At 46.4% G+C, this 20,644-nt stretch overlaps 1 protein-coding gene across 1 annotated transcript in view; it reads right to left on the reverse strand.

Annotated features, from left to right (window-relative positions):
- Positions 1 to 647: 647 nt before the first annotated feature.
- Positions 648 to 20,644, reverse strand: part of ELMO2 (engulfment and cell motility 2) — a 39,609-nt gene continuing 19,612 nt past the window's right edge. The window contains exons 7-21 of the mRNA XM_003936477.4: positions 20,464 to 20,563; positions 19,240 to 19,391; positions 16,195 to 16,273; positions 13,035 to 13,085; positions 8,764 to 8,886; positions 8,324 to 8,458; positions 7,636 to 7,740; positions 7,433 to 7,541; positions 6,529 to 6,665; positions 4,919 to 5,082; positions 4,693 to 4,805; positions 4,464 to 4,571; positions 3,551 to 3,633; positions 2,033 to 2,110; positions 648 to 929 (exon numbers count right to left, since the gene is read on the reverse strand). Of these exons, the coding sequence (XP_003936526.2) occupies positions 729 to 929; positions 2,033 to 2,110; positions 3,551 to 3,633; positions 4,464 to 4,571; positions 4,693 to 4,805; positions 4,919 to 5,082; positions 6,529 to 6,665; positions 7,433 to 7,541; positions 7,636 to 7,740; positions 8,324 to 8,458; positions 8,764 to 8,886; positions 13,035 to 13,085; positions 16,195 to 16,273; positions 19,240 to 19,391; positions 20,464 to 20,563 (1,738 nt within the window). The 3' untranslated portion in view covers positions 648 to 728. The remainder of the gene's footprint in view (positions 930 to 2,032; positions 2,111 to 3,550; positions 3,634 to 4,463; positions 4,572 to 4,692; positions 4,806 to 4,918; positions 5,083 to 6,528; positions 6,666 to 7,432; positions 7,542 to 7,635; positions 7,741 to 8,323; positions 8,459 to 8,763; positions 8,887 to 13,034; positions 13,086 to 16,194; positions 16,274 to 19,239; positions 19,392 to 20,463; positions 20,564 to 20,644) is intronic.

The raw sequence follows: 20,644 nt of genomic DNA on the forward strand, positions 1-20,644 counted from the left end.
CTCAGCTGGGTTTTCCCTGCAGCGTTCCTGGAGACTTAAGAGGGCAGGACTTGGCCTGGAGATCTCTGACTTGCCAGGATGAGTCTGAGAGCTGGCAGGGAGAAATTTCCATCTGCTCTGACATCTGTGTGGGCCAGAGAGATCTGGTGGCTCTAAAGACCAGAGATGTTAGAGCCAGCCTCAGAAGCAGCAACATCTTGGCACCATATGAAGCTGGAGTGAGCCCTCACCAAAAAAGACAAAAGCAGAGGCCTCAGGCCTGTCCTCAGATCTGAGAGATACAGGCAGTCACTCCAAGGCTATCGACACGCCCAGCACACCTGTCCTCTGCAGGCAGCCTTTCCCGGGCCACCTCTTGCTCACGAGAGAATCCAGCTGATCAGAGAGCAGGCTCAGGAGGAAAGGGTGAGTGGCTGTTGTTAAATCCATTTCAGGAAGCAGTTTCTTGGACTGGACGGCAAGGGCATCTGCTGTTTGTTCTTCATGGCCCAATCCCAGGCTTCATGGTGATGGAGGGGGCAGAGCACCCTGTCTTCATGACTCTTAGTAGACAGGGACCAAGAGGAAACTCTGGGTGGTCCGAGGTGGGTTTGAGAAATGGCTGGCATTTACTGGCCACCAAAATCACTACAGATTCTGTACAAGCAAAAGACAAGGCACCAGACTGTAAGTGTTTCTCCTGGGCCCAAAATCCCTTCTCCTGGGTACCGTCGTTTCTGGCTCCAGGTTCAGCCATAGTGATAGACAAAGTCATAGCTGCTGGGCTCCTTGGGGATGGGGGGCGGGGCTTCGGGAATTTGGATGTTCTCCAGGTCCAGGAGCCGCAGCTTCATCTCCATGCTCAGCAGGGTGTCCAGGTCACTCTTGGTCAGTTCGCTGGACATGTCCTTCCCCAGAAGGGCACTGAGGCCGTCAATCCAGATGCAGTACTGTGGGGAACAAATTGCAAAATGTCACATGGTGACCCCTGGTCAGCAGGAGATCCTGCCAAGGTCTCTTTTGTGATGGGACTCACAACAGTTCCTTTTGGAACTGATCAGTATAGGCAAAACTGATGTGGAATGAGAGCAATCATTCCAAATATGAAATAGAACCTAAAAATGCAATGAATGAATACAGCAAAATGAGATCTGAGTACCAGGGCATCATCTACCTGAAGTTACCCCAAAATCAGAAGCGAGAGAAGGGAAATATGTATTAGGTGAAAAGAAGCAAGACACAAACAAGAGTCATCGTGGGATCTCAATTTTGTTCCCCTCACCCCAAAAAAGTAAATTAAAAACAATCCAGTCAATACATATTAAAGAGAAAGTACTAAAGAAATGGAACTGGAGGGTCTCGTGCTAAGAGGGTGTAACCAGGAAGTCTTCTGACCCTACCCCTCCCTACCTCTTCCTGCTTCCTCTGCTGCCATTTTCCTTGTTCCATGCTGCTGCTCACTTGGTTCCCTACCTGCTTGTTCTTCATTTCCTCCCAGCAAAATTCCACAAGCAGCGGCTCAGGCCCTGCCCAGGTGTCTCCTCTTCCAGAAGCCCCACCTCTAGTTCCCACTGATGGCTCTCAGAGCTCACCAGACACACAGGGTCTCAAATGCAATCACTCATTTAATAGCTAGTCTCTTCCAGTGCTGCAGATGGAACTACAAGCCCCTTGTCAGAAGGACTAGTTCCACCTGGCTTTCAGGTCCACACTGGATTCACTACAACATGTGACCAGCAGCACCTAGGAGGAAATCTGTCAAGTTCTCTTGGGTAGTTGACCACAGAGAAACTGAAAAGGGGAGAATTTTCCTGGTCCCGGGTAAATGAATCATTCCTAGCTGACCTTATCTCTGTAATGACAACCTATGGCTGCTGCTGAAGCGTAATGTGGAGAACCCAGCTCACCGATAAGCAACCCAGAGTGTGTCTACAGCCTTCATGATACACTGCAGCCACCCACCACAGGGGACGTTCCTGTTCTGCTCATCCTGCCACCAACTGAAGAGTTACAGAAATGGCTCTGCTGTCCAAGGCAGCGCCACACTGCTCACCTCATATTTATTAGGTGCAATGAAGTTTAAGGTCTCATCAGGGTCATACAGGATGGAGAAAGCCAATTCCAACACCTCCTGAAGGAGAAGGGGTTTCAATTAGAGCAGTGGGACAGCCTGGGGTCTGCACATCAAGATCTTGGCCAAAGTCCTAGCGACTTGGCATCATCACCCAACATGTTGATTCAGATGAATGTCATCAGTGTTCCTAGGCAGCCACAAGTGTGGCTGGAGATGAAGCCCAGCATAAATCAACCTTAACTTACCCATTCCCTGCCCAAGTCACACCACAGATGATGTGATATTTTTAAGATTGGAAAAAAAAAAGTCATTTTCAACATTCAGAAACCTGGAAGGTCAGAGTCCATGACTGTAAGTTTAAAAGTTTTTATATTACCAAGATGACGGACAACTTCTATCATGCTGTAATTGGCATAGGAATGTCTTAACAATTACACACACACACACACACACACACACACAAATTGGTCACTACTGCATGATACCAGGGAACTAACTCACTGTTTTGAAAGTAGGTACATAAAAGAAGAATCAGCATTTACTCTCATTTCCTATACAGACTGTACTACTGGGAAACCAATAGTAGATAAGGGCAGGTTTCATGGTTCAGCTCATAAATTAAAAGGAATGACTGCATCAAAATATCATGAGTCTGCAAACCTTAGTTGACTAATGGAATGAGGCACTGAGCTTCAACAGTCTGCTCATGTCACAAAAGAAGAGACAAGTAGACATTATGTGCCCCTTGGTAGAACATAATACCACTGATGACGTCGTCTGGCCAGAAAAAAGTCCAACCTGAACTGGATCAAACCTCTAGATCCCTCTGCCAATTTACATATCTGGGGTAGAGGAACAAGTTAAACTGTACCATGGGGAAACAATCAGCAACATTCAGATGCTGGGAAACCACCAAACAAGCAATCTGGTTTCTTGAGCTAATAAACCGCAAAGGAAAAGATGGGGGGAACTTATGAATTAAGAAACGTAAAAGACCAGTCTTACTTAGATTCTGGTTTAAACAAGGTGTGTGTGTGTGTGTGTGTGTGTGTGTGTGTGTGTGTGTGTGTGTATAAACATTTATATATCTGTAGAGAAATTACGATATAAGACAATTGGTAGAAAGTCAACATCAGTGGAATATCTAACCTAACTACTTTCATTTCCTGTTATGTGTGCTAACGGACTGGTGGTTATGTTATATGCTATATGATGCACACTGAATATTTATTTATAGATGAGACAATGTGATACTTGGGACTTTCTTCGAAGTGATAAAGGAGAGAAACAAGTGGATGGGCAGAATTGGCTATGGTTGCTGAGTCTGAGTGATGTATATATAGAGGTTCCATATATTTTTTTGTACATGTTCAAAATTCTGAAGACATTCAGGAATAGAGAGGGAAAGATGGCAAGAATTCACCTGGAAAAACCCACCGCCAATGGCACTCTCCAAGTATCACTGGGCCAGATACTCAAACTGGCCTGTCCACTCACCTTGTTCTGTTTCAGAGCACTTTTCTCTTTCATGTGGGGACAATCCTTCCCAGTGACAATGGCCTTAATGTCTGCAACAGGAACTGATAAAGGATGGGAATTAGTCTCTGGAAGCTCATGCTGCAAGCTGTCAGTGCCTGCATCAGTGCTGGAAGGGGGGCACTGGGACAGATGCTCAGCAAGCCTAAGCCCCAAACTTCAAGGGCTGCTGCCTGAGCTCAGTGAGGGTGGTAGGGAGGGTGGCCTTGTACTGCTCCCTCCTTCTTGGTCACTTCCTGTAGACCATGGCCCAGTAAGGCTGTGTCAAAGCTAATTGAGGGTCACTTCAGGGCTCTTGGATTTATATCCCCAAGGAATGGAACCTTGGTGACTCCCTCCCCTCCCCTTCATCACAATGGCAATGATGATGCCATCATTACCAACAGCAGTGGCAGCTGGTAACAGTTATGCTGACTACCTGCCAATCACTCTTCTAAGTGCTCTGCATATATTACTCATGCAATCCTCTTAGGAGGAAAGCGTGGCTATTATTCCCACTTTACAGGAGAAGAAACCAAGGCAGAGGGGAGACCTAACTTGCAATTAATTAGAATTTAAGTTCATTAGGAGCAAAGCCAAGATTTCAATTTGGCCAGTCTGGCTTCAGAGCTTCTGCTCTTAACTACTGCCTTTTCAATTAGCCTTGTACCACCCTTTACAATCTACACAACACATTCACACCTGTGAACTCATTAATTCTCCAAACCACCCCACCAGTAGGCCAGGTAGAGGCGATCACTGATAGATAAGGAAACAGGTCCAGAGAGATTAACAGGTACAAGCTCAGATGACCAGCCAGAAACAGCCAGGACTAGAACTCCTGTCTCCTGAGAAGTTCAGCGACCATGACACATTAACCGAGAAATGAACCTACTTTTCTCCTGCAGGGATTCAAATGTCACCTCCCCTTGTGGATTGTCATCCAAGTCACCATAGTGAAGGACCTTGTGGTTCAGTGCCAACCGGCAGTACCAGAACCGTTCTGGAACACAATGGAAGCCAAACAGGTGAGCAAGGACAGTACTGGGACAGGCCTGGGCACAAAAGGGGCCATCCAGGCAGGCTCCTCCCGGCACCAAGGAGTGCCCCATGTCTCCTCTCACCTTGCCTTCTGCGGTTCCCAATCTTTCGGAAGCTGCTGCCCTCACAGAGCCGGTTCAGGCGCTGCTGCTTGATCAGCTCAAGGATCTCGGGCTGGATCTTCTCTCTCAGCTCCCTGGGGCGGACACACACTGGGGTGAGCGGAAGGTCAAGGGGACAGTGGAGCTCTGGAAGGAAGGCAGAGCTGGTGGCCACCCCCCAGCCAGCCTCCCCTGAGATGGCACTTACACAATTGGCGGGGACTGGAAGTCATCCTGACTCATCCTCTCAGACTGGCGCAGTCGTAGAATCTCAGAGTAACTCAGGCTACGCAGTTTGCTCTTGAACTGATCCAAAGAGTTGGGTTTGGAGGGCAAAGCTCGAGTGATTTGCTCTCGGACGACTTGCATAACCTAAGAGGAGAAGAACTCAGCCAACTGGCACCACTACTCTTGAGAAATGGACAGGCCTATTATGGAGCACCAAGGCTCTTTCCTACCCCAGTGTCTTCAGGAGGGCAGGCACTACAGACTTCTGCTGGGTGAGGAAGGCATGCCTTCTTAGATGGCCATTGAGGTCACATGACTGACACTGATAGATGCTTTATTTCTCATATATTTCAATTGGTCAGTGGTGTGGGGAAATGAGCATAAATTTTTGGAGTCACAAAGAAATGGGTTCACATCTTGACTCTGTCCCTTCAGCAAGTCACTTAACATCCTTAGGTGTGCATCTACTCATTTCTAAACCGAGAGAAAGGGAGACACATCTCATGATAGATGTTGCCATAAAGAACGTGAGATACCAGCCAGTTGCAGTAGCTCATGCCTGTAATCCCAGCACTTTCGGAGGCTGAGGCGGGCAGATCACCTGACGTCAGCAGTTCGAGACTAGCCTGGCCAACATGGTGAAACCCTGTCTCTACTAAAAATACAAAAATTAGCCAGGTGTGGTGGCACACGCCTGTACTCCCAGCTACTCAGGAGGCTGAGGTAGGAGGATCACTTGAACCTCAGAGGTGGGGGTTGCAGTGAGCCGAGAGAGCACCACTGCACTCCAGCCTTGGCAACAAAAATGAAACTCTGTCTCCAAAAAAAAGAATATGAGACAACATACGAAAGGCAAACACAGTGCCTGGCACACGTGGTGTTTTTAAAAAAGTGCATTAGTTCCCCTAAAACAACTGTTAAAGAAAACAGGACACCACACCACGTGTGCAGTATGATCTCACTAACGAAGGAAAAACCTACAGGGAAAAAAAAGGCTAGAGGAAAACAGAAAAACGTTTGTCCCTGGCTGGTGTCATTTCAGGTAACTTATTCTTTATACTTTCTAAATTTTTTATGATGAGATGATCAACTTCAAAATGCTCCACCCCTAGATGATCAACCTTTGAGGGCCTGGCACAGCAGTCCGCTGCATACCGTGGGGACTGAAAGCACCAAGGGACCACTGTCCATTAAGTACCCAGGGTGTGCACATCATGCCAGTCCACTCTTCTCCTTCCGGACATTCCCAGTTCACAAAACTACAGCAGTGCCTGCACAGTAAGCACTCAACAAACCACAGTGAGTCTTCTATGCTTATCCTCCTGACCTCTACAGAGAACAGGAGGGACAGGTGCTAACTTCAATGGACAAATGAGGGCCTACGGCACCAAGTGGAAGACAAGCTCAAGGTCACAGAGGGAGCAACAGCCAGATGGAGCTGAGGCTCCCCAATGCCTCAGTCTTGTGACTCAGCTCTGCAGACCAAGCTGCTTTTCCAGCTCGGGGATTCTCCAGGTGCCAGCCGGCTGTCAGAGGCTGTCGTGTGATGGTCTCCTCCCATGGGCCTCAGAGCAGTCCAGCGACACTGACCTTGTTGAAGTCCTCTGCTGTTGCCCTCATCTCCTTCCAGGTCTTGTTCAACAGCTGGATGCAGATTCCAAAGAGCTCTTCAAAGGCTCGGTCATGAGTAAAGAACATCGGGTGGTAGTCATTGCGTCCTTCATTTGCTGTGGAAGTAAAAACACAGGGAGAAGATGAAACCTCTGTCCACAAGAGCCTGGGAGCTCACGTCCAGACACTTTGCACCAACGTCCTGAGGAACAACAGCAGACCAAGGACTGCAGCTAACAAGGAGTACGGGATGGGCGTTTCTCACTTCCTTAGCTTTCTTCTACAGGGTGTGTTTTCTTGCTCTGCCTCTGCCCTGTTACAGACGCAGCCAGCCCTTACCCACAGGCATGGGGTAGCATTGGAAGATGGCTCCAACTGCCAGCTCAAAGCAACAACCATGATTCCCATAAACAAGTATAAGATGGAATTACCAGCTGATGCAGCGATTTAAAACAAAAAACAAAATTAAAACCCACCTAAGGTTGTCCAGTCTCACTGACGTCATCTTTTTATTTTTAAGACAGAGTTTCATTCAGTCGCCCAGGCTGGAATGCAGTGGCACAACTATGCTCACTATAGCCTTGACCTCCTGACAAAAGCGATCCTCCTGCCTCAGCTTCCCAAGTAGTTGGGACTAGAGGCGTGCACTACCACCTGGCTAATTTTTTGATTTTTTTTTGGTAGAGACAGGGTCTCACTATGTTGCCCAGGCTGGTTTTGGGCTTCTGGGCTCAAGTGATCCTCCTGCCTTGGCCTCCCACAGTGCTGAGAGTACAGGTGTGAACCACAACCCAACCCCACTGACATCTGTTTATAATTTCGAGTCTCACCGAGCTCTTGATGACAAGGAATGCCTGAAGCAGAGGGAGCTGCAGAGACTTACGTAGTTCCCCAACCTGCAGGATTTCACAGAGCATTTTGGTGAGCTCAATGGCGCTGCGGCCAAAGGGGCATTCATGTTTGTCTTCCCGGCTGCTGTTCTCTAAGACAATCTGTGGGGGAAAGAGAAAGGGAGGATTAGGGAGATGAGAGAGGAAGGCAGGAAACGTGGCACCGGACTGAGAAGGCCAGCTCCCCTGCCTTTACCCGGATGTAGGTGTCCTGGTGGACTTTAGCCAAGTATAGCATGTTGTCCAAGGCCAGCATTCCAGGAGGAGTCTGGGTAAAGTCCATGGCCGGATTGATGTGGTTCTAGAGAAATAAAGACACCCAATTTGAGATGCAGTAGTCTCCCAGTGTGCAGGGACCTGAGGGGATGCCCTCTCGCCTCTCCTCTTGATGCTGCTACCACTCAGCACCTATCTCCATCCTAGCTGTTCTCACCCCCATCATACACTGCGAGGTCCTGAGTGTGGATGGTGGCTGCCTCACCATGCATCCCAGAACCTACCTTGCATGCTGCTGGACGCTAAGTAGGTATGCAAAAAATACTTCTTCCAGTTAACCCCATCCTCAAGCCCTACTCTATCACAAAATATTCACACTAGCTTTGCAAAGAACCCAGCAGTTTGGGTAAGAGGACAGGTCCCCTCTCTACCCATTCTAGCTGACCCCAACCCCGCTACAGATGGATTTGTTTCACAAGGCCAAACTTTGCACATAAACTCACAGACTCACCATCAACAATGCAAAGCACATGTTAAAGCCCCATCAGCTTCCTAACTGTCATCTATTCCAGGGCCACCATGGGGTTGTCAGGGCTCTGTCTGGGTAGAACCACTGACTTCCCATCAGGGGAGAGGGCCTCCCACCGTCTATGCTCTAAGGTACATACGGTAAATCCCAGCATTTTGTAGTCCTTGGTGTACATGGCTTTGCGTTTTTCAGTCCCACTTCCAGGGACATTGCTAGGGTCAGACTCTGCGTCAAATGCAATCCTCCTCAGTTCAAATATGATGTCTCTTTGAGCCTGTTGTGTGAAACAGATAGTAGGTGAATCGGCTAGCCAAGGGAGCAAGGAAAAGAAACAGTGGGTCAGGGCTTTTCTGGGCCAAACTCTGGCCCCAATTAATCCCTTAGGAGGCATCACCTCTACCACAGGACAGAAATGGACTTGGCTCATAGTGCAGATCATGCTAGATTTTCCAGGGCAGATGCAAACTACTTCTACAGACAAAGACCAAGCACAGTGCCTGGCACACAGACTACGGCACACAGACTACGGCTGTACTGCACCACAGCCATGAGAAAACAGCTGCCCCATTTAGCACCTACCTGGTCATTGGGGTCCATCTTGGTCATCATCCTTTCTTCCAGAAGGTTAAAGGTTAGGACTTGAAGGACATACAGCTGATGGGCCATCTCAGTTTTGATGGGGCGGTTCCCTCGGATCACATGCTAGAAAAAGCACAAGCAGGGAGCAGGGCACTGAACTGACCTCTTTTAACGAGGAGCCACATCCATGCTAAAGAAAAGGAATGTATACCGGGAAGGGAACAGAGCTATCCTCCCACGCCCGAGGACTTCATATTCTAGAAGGTGATGGAGCATGAATGGGCTTGGTTCAGGCAGAGATGACTCACTGCAGGCCTAAAAGGTGCCATCCCTTCCTCTGCACTCCCTGGGCAGGGGAAGTAGAGTGAAGGCAGGGGCTATACCCAACCACACGACATGGGGGAGGCCACTCCATCAAGTCTATGATATGAAACATTGGCGGCTGGACCTTCCTCCGATTGGGCACGTCACAGGCCTACTAAATGCAAAATAATAGATGGTGTGCATGGAGGCAGAGTTGTTTTTCCCTTGGAAAAATGAAATGTTTTGGATAGCTTCACCCAGAAGAGAGGCGTTGGGAAAGGCCATTTTCTTTCAATGATACTGAGATAGCTACACAAAGGAGGAACAGCTCACTCTCCCACCAGCTCCCTCCCACAGCCCTCTCCTTCCTCTCTCTCACTTGTCCTCTCCTCTCTCCTATCAGTGTGTCCCTGCTCCCTGTGCCACCCACAGCTTGTCCCTCTCCCTCCTGACTCTCCCTCTCCACTGTCTCTGTGTTGGTTCATCGCCTCCTCCTCTGTCTCTCTGATGCCCACCCCGCCACTTTAGGTCCCCTCATCCTGTCTCATGTTCTGTCTCTGTCTTTCTCTTGCATGCTGTGTCTCCCTGTCTGTCCTAGCTGATCCACCCTTGATGATGTTCTTGTCTCTCACTGTTCTGTTTTCACTCCCACAATATCCTGCTTCTCTTCTTGCTCCCTTGTATTTTTCACTCCCCCTGTCTCACCCACCATCATGAATCCTGTCCCTCTTGGTTCTTTCTTGCCCAAATGAGACTCTCGCCCCATTTCCCACATGCACCACCACTGTGTCCTTCAATTTCTCTACTCAGGAGCTCTGTGTCTCTAGGGTTGTCCGGTATACAGCCACTAGCCATATGCGGCTATCTGCATTTAAATCAGTTACAGTGAATTTAAGTTGAAAATTTGGTTCCTTCGTTGCATCAGCCACACTTTAAGTGCTCAGTAGTCACCGTGGCTGGTGGCTGCAGCAATGCAGATAAGGAACGCTTCCATTAACAGAGAGCTCTACTGAAGAGCAATGCTCTAGAGTGCTCTGACTCTAGATAGGTCTCTGCCTCAGTATCTTTTTAACGCTCCCTCTAACTTTAGACCAGGTCTCCCCAGAGCTTGCTCTGGCTCTAGACCAATCTCTTTAGACCTGTGCGGTCCAGTTTGGTAGCCACCAGGCCCATGAAATACGGTTAGGCCAAACTGAGAGGTGCTGTGAGTCTAAATGCACATTGGATCTTGAAGCCTCAGTAGGAAAAAGAAAATGTAAAATGTCTTATTAATAGAATTTCATATTTATTGCTTGTTGGAAAATGGTAATGTTTTAGGTATCGTGTGTTCAATAAAATATATTACTGAACTTAATTTCCCTATTCCTTTTTCATGCTGCTACTAGAACGTTTAAAACCGTGTGCATGGTTTGGTTCTGTGTCCACTGGACGGCCCTGCTCTCCGTGTGACTCTAGTGCTCTCTCCTTTTTCTCTTTCTCTCTCTAGATCTACACTTTCTAATACAGCAGTCACAAGCCACACATGGATATTTAAGTTAAAAATGAAATTAAAATTACAAATTAGCTCCTCAGCCACAACAGATTCATTCAAAGTGCCACACAGGACCAGTGGCCACCACTGAGGACAGCACTTCCATAGCACGTGCTAACGTGCTGGAGCTCGGCCTCTGCCTGCACCGCTCCCTCCCTCTGAATCGGTGACCATGTCCAGTCCTTTAGCTCTCGCCCTGTCACAGGCACGCCCTCTGTCTCTCCAGCATGAGACTGCTCTTCTTATCTCGGTCTCACTGTTTCTTTCATCTCTCCAGTCTTACTTTCTTGTTCTCTGCTCGGTGCCCCCGCCCCGTAACTTCCCTTCCTTCCCACTCCCCGCAGTCTCTCTCATGGCCCAGGGCTCCTCCCTGCCATTGCCACTTCTTTTCCCCTCCACACCTCTTCCTCTGCCTCACTCCGAGGCTTTTCATCTCTACTGTTCCCTCTCTCTACCTCCCTGATTTCTCCCTGTCCTATTCCTCTCTCCTCATTTTTCTCCCTAATCTATAAAACAGCTTTGAATAGAGGTGGAAGTTAATGTGATCCTGGTTTTCATTCACTTTAATCCTCTTTCTCAAACTTAAGAACCATCAGGGCAGGAAGGTAATTAATTATGCTAGCATCAGTGGCTTAAAGAAGTACAGCTCCAGCGTGATGAGTGACAGTTTGAGGTTTTACCTGAAGTCTCACTTGACTTGTCAAGTATCTCAGGGCCTTAGCTTTCTGGCTTGACTCAGTGAAATCTCTGGACTTCAGTGAGCATGCATTAGCCATTTCCTGCCAGACCACTTAAGTCCTGAGTCCTGATGCTGAACTGCCTTCTACAGTGGAATCTTTACTTGTTCACAAGGTTTGTTCAGAAATGAGCTGAACTTCTAACCTGATTAAAGCAAATAGTAAGTCTCAAACATAATTAAATTTCGCTCCGAAGGGCACTCTCATCCTCACACATGCAGAAGAGGGTGACCAGGATAGCTGCTCAGGAGTGGAGACAGGAATGTGTGGGAACCTGTGTATTCCTGTCACTTGTGGGCTTGGGGCCCCTCCTGCCAGGCTGGGAGCTTGGTGTGACCAAGGAAGCAGCCAGCAGGGAGAATCTGGTTCTCCAAGGTGAAGTCTGGCAGACTCTGCATGTTTAGAGCAGCTGACTGCTCAGCTTCACAAGTGCTCAGAGCTCACTTCTTCAATCCTGTCACCTCTGCATCCTGTTCTGCCAATATGAGCAGAGTGCTTACTGAGTGCCAGACACCCTGCTAAGCATGGTATATACATTAGCTCACTTAGTCCTCATATCCAGATGAGTCAGTTGAAGTCCAGAGAAGTTATGTGAATTGCTCAAGGTCAAAGATTGGAAAATGGCAGAGAAGGGGCTCGCTGACTCCAAAGTCCATGTTTAGCTTAAGTCTTACACTTGACTTCTAATTTTTCATGTTATTCCCTGCATTGTGGTCTTCCAGGTTTCCCTCGTTTCTGACAACTGATAAAGTTGCCTCCTTTTCATTCAGATCCTTGTCTCTCCTCCTCCACTCCCACCAGCCCCACCTCTCAACACAGGCCTACTCCACCGCACAGGTGGCTCAGGGATTTATACCTCTTCCCTGACAACTCCTGCTCTGCTCTGCTCTCCTCCCTCAGGCACCCCTCAGCAAACACATCTTTCATGTGCTCTTTCTAAAATGCAAATCTGGTTATTTCATACCAACTTAATTAAATGCTCTCAGCTGTCCTTAGGAATAAGACTAAGGCCTTTCCTGACCTGGCCCTCACCACCTTTCCTGCTTCCTCACACATTTGCTCCTTGCCCTGTGCCTAATCACGTACTCCTTCTGAGTTCCAGCCACCTTCTGGCTGAAATTCCTATTATTCCTGCTCTGCCTACTCATCCTCCAAGGCTCAACTGAAGACATTCCTCTACAGGTTTCCGGACACACTCTCCTGTCAAGGCAGAACTCACTGCTCCTCCTCCATCCTCTCCCAGACCACAAACCTGGATCATACCACACTATGATCACTAGTCTTTCCTACTGAGCTAGAAGGCCTTTGAGAGCAAATATACATGCTTACTTATTTCTGTCAGTGCCCTACACAGTTCAGGTTTTTAATTGGTGTTAGCTGGATAAATTACTGTCCCCTTTTGTGCCTATTTTAACATATTCCCTCTGGTTAAGAATTCCAGAGTTGCAGGGCAACGAACAGTAGAGGTGGCCTCGGGCCCTCCCTGGAGGCACTGCAATTGCTGGTGAGATGGCCGCCTAGAGGCCACTCTGCTCACAGAGGATCACACGAAAAAGCTCTTCAGTTTGAAAGGTATTTACCTATTGATAAGGTTCCTTTGTGTGTCCTCTTCACTCATTAATAATTTCAATAATAATATAACAAGAACAATCATTTTTGCTATTAATAGTAACAAAATACAGCGTGTTCTGGGAACTCACATTCAGGATTATAGACCGGAGATGCTTCTGTGCAAATGCATTGGCCATATCCTATGGAGGAAAATAAGCAAATATTAGGCAAGGTGGCAGGCACACACCTGTTACTACTATCGAGAGGAAGGTGATGTCTTAATTCTGGGCCTTTTTCACTCTTTTAAATTTTTTCCTCCCAAATGAAAAGGGGGTGAATGAATCAATATCCAGACCATCCAATGCATTTTACACTCTGAAATATTTCCTCTTTTTGTCATGCAAATTAATTCAAATAGGATTTCCCTTCCTAATGGCACAATCAACTGCACTGTCTTCATAGAGAGATATGGACTGCTTGAAGATGAGACGCTTGTCACAAGGACATTGCACGTGGACACAGAGCAACGTGATGGTTTCCAAGCCACACGCATCATGCCAGGCAGACCCCACAGCTAAGGCTGGAAGGAACCCTAGTGAAGCACTAACTCCAAACAAGGCAAGGCTTTGGCCCAGCAACCCTCCTCCCACCCTACAGCAGACGGGCTGGGGCGTGGACGCTCTGCAGTAGTAAGCAGTCTAGGATTCAGTTCTAACTGGCTTAGAGAACGATGGGTCGGGTGCTTTGGGTAATTTTTAATAACAGGCTCAGCTTTTTAATAATATTTGATCCAGATTTTGGCAGTTATGCTTTATTTATTTGGCATACCCAGGAAATAAAGTATCCTACATAAATTAATCTTCCAGGGAGCAAAGCTTTAAGAGTTCTCTCAGAACCATTATTTTGACCATTCTTATGCAAATCTTTTAGATATATACATTTCTTTATTTCTAAAGTGACTACAGTGATTATAATTTAATTACTGCCAAGGAGTCGACTTCATCAAAAAGAACATCAGTGATTATTCTGTCTTGTGACAGTGTGATACCCTGAGGAGCTATTGAGATGTGAAGCTATTTTGCCATAAACAAAATGGTCCCAGATTACAATGGCTTTAATTTTTCTGACAGCTTTTCATAATTCTTCTATCTTTTCCTTCCGATGTCGGCCGTCACTTCTTACTAATGTTAATTACTATGACTTCATTTTCTAAACTGCTGCCTTCATTTAATTTTATAGAGAATCCTAAATCAATGGGCCTGAGGGAGCTGTCACACCTCTCCTGCGGAATAGTATCTGTGAGCTCTGTGTCATTTTCCTCAGAGCTGAAAGACACCCCTCTCTTACTTCTGGATTTCTAGCCATATTCCAAATGGAACATTAAATTTTACTTTGCATTTGCTGAATACATGCTGGCTGGCAGAGGATAGTGGCCTAGAAACTTCTGTGGTAACTACAGGAGGACGCCTGAGATTAAATCTTGCTGTGGACAACTCACAAAACGGGTAACTGACAGTGGTCTAAAGGTAGAATATAAAGATCTTAGACCAAAAGCTTCTCTGTGGTGTCAGGGGGAGGTGCTTATCTTCTTTCATCTTGTCGCAAAGCTGACCTCTTTTAAAGCTTCCTATAACGAAAAAATGAGCAACCAAATACCCTTTTGTTGACTGTCAAAACTTTTTCAGATTCCTATGTAGTAAGAGTCCAAAAAGGGCATGGTATACCTTTTCTTTTCCGCTAAAGCAAGTAAGAAGGTGACGCATCCATGATACTGCCTAGATCAAAGTCACAAGCTGTTTCCGAGTCTGATCTTCCCTAGTTGAACCACAGACCCAGGCAAAGGCAAGGGACAAAGGAAAGCTGGGGCCACACTCCCTGGGGCAGGTACCCCCTTAATCCTTTCTGTGACTCTAATCTGCAGTACTTCCCTAAGTGTCCCGACAAAGGAGATTCACAGCACACAACCTTTCCCCGGGTGTTGGCATGCCCTGAATATCTAGATCAGACCAAGAGATTCTTGCCCAGCTTTGACTTCCCCACCTGGAAGAGCCGAGGCCCTTTCCACATGGCAGTGCTACTTACAGTGACAGGCAGGTCTAGAGGATTAAGGTGCTTGTCCTGCCGGCAAAAAGCAAAAGCACAGAGAGAAGCAGATGGAATGAGCTTTCAGCTTACATTCAAACAAGGACTGGGAAGATTAACAGAGCCAAGCCATCCAGGCAAGACAAGGACAGACAGAACCACAGATGCTTCTGATCTTCCCTCTAGAATCTACCAAGAGCTGGGTACATACATCATCCCACTTGGATTTCATCCTACTGAGCCCGTGAGATTGTCAGAGAACTAAAACATCTTACTTTTAACACCACTTGGGCTTTTCTCAGAAATCTAGAATGTTAATGGTGGAAGAGCTGTCAGAGATCATTTAAACTGGCCTTTTCATTTTACAGAAGAGAAACTGAGACCCAGAGAGGTTACAAACACTTGCCCAGCCAGCAGCAGGGACAGGACTTAGTCCCAGGCCCCTTGGCTCTCAAGTCAGCGCTTGTTCCACCCCCAGCTGATTCTTAGTTTCCTTATTTGTGAAGCAGGGATCCTGTTTCTCCTCGGACATCCTTGTGAGGTGAACAAGGGAGATGTTGTTGCTTCCACGTGACAGGTGAGGAAACTAAGGTTCACAAAGGCAGGGCTGTTTGCATAATGTCACACAGTTAATGAACAGGGGAAGAAAGATGTTTAGCATCTGCATCAGAGAACCTTTAAACATAAAACTTAGTGTGAAGTCCCTTTCATATTGGACTCCTTGGACTCATGGTACCAACGGGGTCTCCTCTTCCTTATTCCTGATCCTCTAACCCAAGAGTTGGCCAACTATGACCATATTGGGCTTGTTGCCTGTTTTTGTAAATAAAGTTTCACTGGAAGACAGCCATATCCATTCATTTACCTATTGTCCGAGGCTGCTTTTGGCTATCATGGCTAGGCTGAGTAGCTATCACAGCAAGGTTGAGTAGCTATCACATAGACTACATGGTCCATAAAGTCAAGCATATTTGTTCTCTGGCCCTTTAGAGGAAAAAGTTTGAAGGGCCCTACTCTCATCCAAGACGCAGCTGGTTTCCCCTCATAGTTCTGCCCTGTGTCTTCCTTAGCAAAGCTGCCCTTCTGGCCATTGGACCAGCAGGCCAGGAGGAAGGACTCTTGCGAAAATGGCTGGGTTTGTGCTCTCTGCACAGCAGAGAGTGCATGGGGTGAGAATTCTTCTCTCAGAAGAGCCCAGATGAAAAATGTGAAAAGGCAGCCACAGACCTGTCGCTTGTCCTCAGGAGCCTTCAGAAAAAGTGCATTAATCAGTGCAATGGCGTAGGTCTGAATCTCCTGGTTGGAGCTGTGTCAATGGAGAAAGAAGGCAGAGGGAAATTAGAAGACTGAACAGCAAAACGATGCTTAGAGGTGGTTTAAAACAATTACTCACAGATTATACACAATTAATGATCTGGAGGTAAGTCTCAAAAGCATTCAAAGTAGACATGCTCTTGACCCAGCAATTTCACTAATAGGAATTTATCCTAAGACAGTAATCAGAGAGCTATGCAAGATTTACTGACAAGGCGTTTCACTAAGTACTACTTAAAAAAGAATGGAAAGTAATCCAAATGATCACATTAGCCAACTGTTTATATATATGAGAATCTTAAGTAGTTATTAAAACTTCATGTTTTAGGGTAAAGATTTTTTTTTTTTTTTTGGAGATATAGTTTCACTCTTGTTGCCCAGCTGAAGTGCAATGGCATGATCTCAGCTCAGTGCAACCTCCACCTCCTGGGTTCAAGTGATTCTCCTGCCTCAGCCTCCTGAGAAGCTGGAATTAGGAATTACAGGCGCCCACCACCATACTCAGCTAATTTTTGTATTTTCTGTAGAACCAGAGTTTCACCATGTTGGCCAGGCTGATCACAAACTGCTGATCTCAGGTGATCCACTCACCTTGGCCTCCCAAAGTGCTGGGATTACAGGAGTGAGCCACTGCACCTGGCCTAGGGTAAAGATTCTTAACCTGGGATTCAGGGATGGGCTTAGAGTATCTGTGAACCCAAGGAATGATACAGAAAGTATTCTATGTAGTTTGTTGACTAAGTGACCATTTTTCCAAACTGATGAGAGTATGCTTGTTACCAGATCTTCAAAGAAAAACCTTTAGAAAAAACATGCAGAAATGTTCAAGATGTATTATTCAGTTAAAAAGAACAAGGCACACAGTGTATATAATGAGATCCCAATTTTGTTTAAAATATACATAGAAAAAAATACCGAAGGTATGTCTGGAGGTGAGATAATGGGCAAATAATTTACTTTTTGGGATTTTCTGTATTTTTAAAGTCTTTGACTATAAACATATTTTATTATGAACAAACAAAATAACTACAATCATGCTCTGGAATCTTACAATCCTGGTCCCTGACATCTCCACTTGCCATGTTTTGGGTGCATTCTGTGGCTCTCTTCCCAGAGGGGCTGATAGGCTTCCTGGTTAGTCACACGGTACCAGGGAACCCCCTAACAGAGGGCACTAAGTGTCCCTCAGCCCAAACAGGAAAGCATATAAGTTCTGGTGATAGCTGTGGGCTGAAAGTATTCATGATTGGCTCCTAAGAAATGCCATGTTCCTAGGGAGGCAACTGGGGCCACTCTGAAATCAGAGACAAAAAAAAAAAAAAAAAAAAAAAAAAAAGAGAAGTAGACGTGAGGTTACAGGAAAATCAGAAATCTCTATCTGGAGTTTATTATGTCCCTCTCACCTTAATCAACCTTGGTGGCTCACTGGGCATGAATGCTGAGACTAGACCAGGCATGGCGGCTCACACCTGTAGTCTCAGCTACTTAGGAGGCTGGGATGGGAGGACTGCTTGAGTTCAACAGTTTGAGACCAGCCTGGACAACACAGTGAGACCCTCTCTCTACAAAAATAGTAATAATAATAAAAAAAAAAACTAGCCAGGTGCGGTAGAGTGGGCCTGTGATTCCAGCTACTCGGGAGGCTGAGATGGGAAGGACTGCTTGAACCTGCAGTGAGCTATGATCATGCCACTGCACTCCAGCCTGGGTGACGGAGTGAGACCCTGTCTCAAACAAAAAAAGAAGAAAAGAAAAGAAAAAGGGGAGGGGAAGGGGGTGGGAAACGAGGAGGGGAAGGGAAAAGAAAAGAAAGCTGAGGCTGAAAAGTCCTTAAAAGTGACAAGGAGAAATCAGAGCTGCAAAGAAATCATTGTGCTTTCTTTTTGCTTGGATTAGTGGGGAAAAACAAGTTGGTAGCATAGCCGAGTGAAGACAGGGCCATTATAAGCACCCAAATCTGGGAGCTATGACTTCACAACTAGTGGGGCATTTTGGCAACATTCTGACAATGTCCAAAAAGACAGAAGTGAGGCAGAGTCAGACGAGATTCAACAGGAGTGCCACCCCTGTTTTGCAAAGTCCAGCTTCTTTACATTATGTAGGTTGGTTGGAAGTGAAGTAAAAACAATGGAGATGGGAGAAACAGCACTCCAATGGGTTCATTTGTCATACGGTTTTCTTATCTGGTAAAATGTTTTAGACTGTGATAAGAGTCTTAACAAGCAAAAGCAAAAAAGCCCATGAATTTACTGAATACCTAACCCATGCTGGCCACTATGCTAGACCTTTTTAAAATCTCCTTTGATCCTCACAGTGTGTGAGGTAAAGATGATTAACCTAGTCTAGGGAGGAAGAAACTGAGGCCAGAAGAGACTAGGTTACTTGCTAATGGCAGAGACCTGGTATGCAGCAGAGCCTGATTTGAACTAATATTCCAAACTCATGCCTGGGGTGATACTTCTTACAGTCACCCACAGCACATCAGCAGTTCACTAATGTTCATTCAACAAGTACTAATTGAGCCTGTACTTAAATCAAAACGGGACATGACAACGATTGGTCTCTGTTTCCAGGGGGCTCTGTTCAAAATGGGCAACAGATAATAAACACAGTATTTTACATAACTATCATAGGTACAAACAGAGACTACTGGGCCCATATGGGAGAAAGCATCTAAGTTTGTCTCGTACCAGGGTAGTATGGGAAGACTGGGAAAATCTGCATTTTACCCTAAAGGGCAGAGAGAGTTACAGAGGATTTTAGGCAGGAGCATGACATGATCAGGTCTGAATGATGGGAGAAATTCTGGCAGGAATGTGGAAGAGGTGATGAATGAATGAACAAGCCAACCAGCAGCTTGGAATGTAAGCAAAGCAGAGTAGGATTAGGAGACTTAAAATAAGAGGAGAGAAGAGGACAGACAAGTGAAGGGAGGGAGGTGTAGGGTCTTTTACTCACACCTGGAGGTGTGAGATGAGCTGTCCCACGGTGATTTCCTCGGCTATCTTCTGGTACAGACTCTGGCTGTTCAAGACCATGCTCTCCAGTATGGCCAGGGACCGCTGAAGGATTGATACATCCACCATGGGCTGACTCACGTACCCTGCAATCTAGACCCAGAGATGGCACATCAAATTGAGAAGTTCTGAGCCCAAGAAAGATAGACGTTTACCATCTGATGATGGCCCTTGAAGCTCTTTCTGCTTCACATCTGGGCAGCTGTTCCTAGCTGTATAGAGGTATCTGCTTTGCGGTTACCCGGGCCAATGTGCCAGGGATTCCCTTGGCATGGATGCCTCAATCTCGGATTATAGTAGCCACTTAATCGTGTTTCCTCAAAATCTAAAAGCTTAATTCTTGTTATTAAAATAAGGGTTCCAGCATGAGAAAGAGGGGTATAAAAAAGCAAAAGATTTTACTGATATTGGGATCTCATTTTCTCTCTATGTATTCCTCCCCAATACACATTCTCCCTAAACACACTTAGATTGAGAGGTTAAAAGGACCCTGAAGCCTTTTAACTCGAATCCTTCTTCTCAATCCCCACGATAGTATCCTTGACACATGGTCATTTCACTTTTGTCCAGTGTTGGGGAGTCTCAATGTCCTAAGCCAATATTAGGTGAAGTTCTAGGGCAGCAGAGAGATTATTCTTCACTGGTTTTAGGTCAGTTTTCTGAATTGACACTGGTCCTTTGTGTAAAAGAGAGGGTAAAACCAGCAGTACCCTCTCCTACCCACCGAACTTAGCCTGACGATCCAAACAGGCTATCTTGCAGATTTGTAAACAGAAGGCAGATTTGCAAATGAAATGCACATTTTCTGTTTTGTTTTGTTTTGTTTTTTATCCAAAGAGAAGGGAGAGCTCAGGAAGTTGGTCAAAAGACTCAGGGATAGTACCGGTTGACTGGCTGCCTTTAGCCCCAGTCTCCCTGACAATCGAATTCTACTTCGATCATATTTAGTTCTGATGGTCCAGTTCCATCTCAGTGCAGGCCCTGAGAGTGTAACAAAATGCAAATCTTTCAGAAGCCACAGAAGACCAGAGCTTGAGGATGAAAAATCTGGCCCCAGGGAATATAAAGCTGATCTCACCAGAATGGCTACATTGTGTATCTCCCCTTAAACCCTGTGAACTGGCAGCTGAGGGAGGAGACAAAGACAGAATGTTGGAGGCCTCACCTGCTTAATAAAGGTGATTGAAACCATGTCCCAGGAGACAATGCCATGGTCCATGAGCTCTAGGAAGGCAGTCAGGGTGAATGCCAGCATCTCACTGTAGCTGAGACACGTGCGACACACACACAAAATAGACAAAGATTCAGATTGGGAAACACAGGTGTGAGGGCAGCCACAGAAAAAG

This window comes from Saimiri boliviensis, chromosome 9 (genome assembly GCF_048565385.1).
Source record: "Saimiri boliviensis isolate mSaiBol1 chromosome 9, mSaiBol1.pri, whole genome shotgun sequence".
NCBI classification, from domain to species: Eukaryota; Metazoa; Chordata; class Mammalia; order Primates; family Cebidae; genus Saimiri; species Saimiri boliviensis.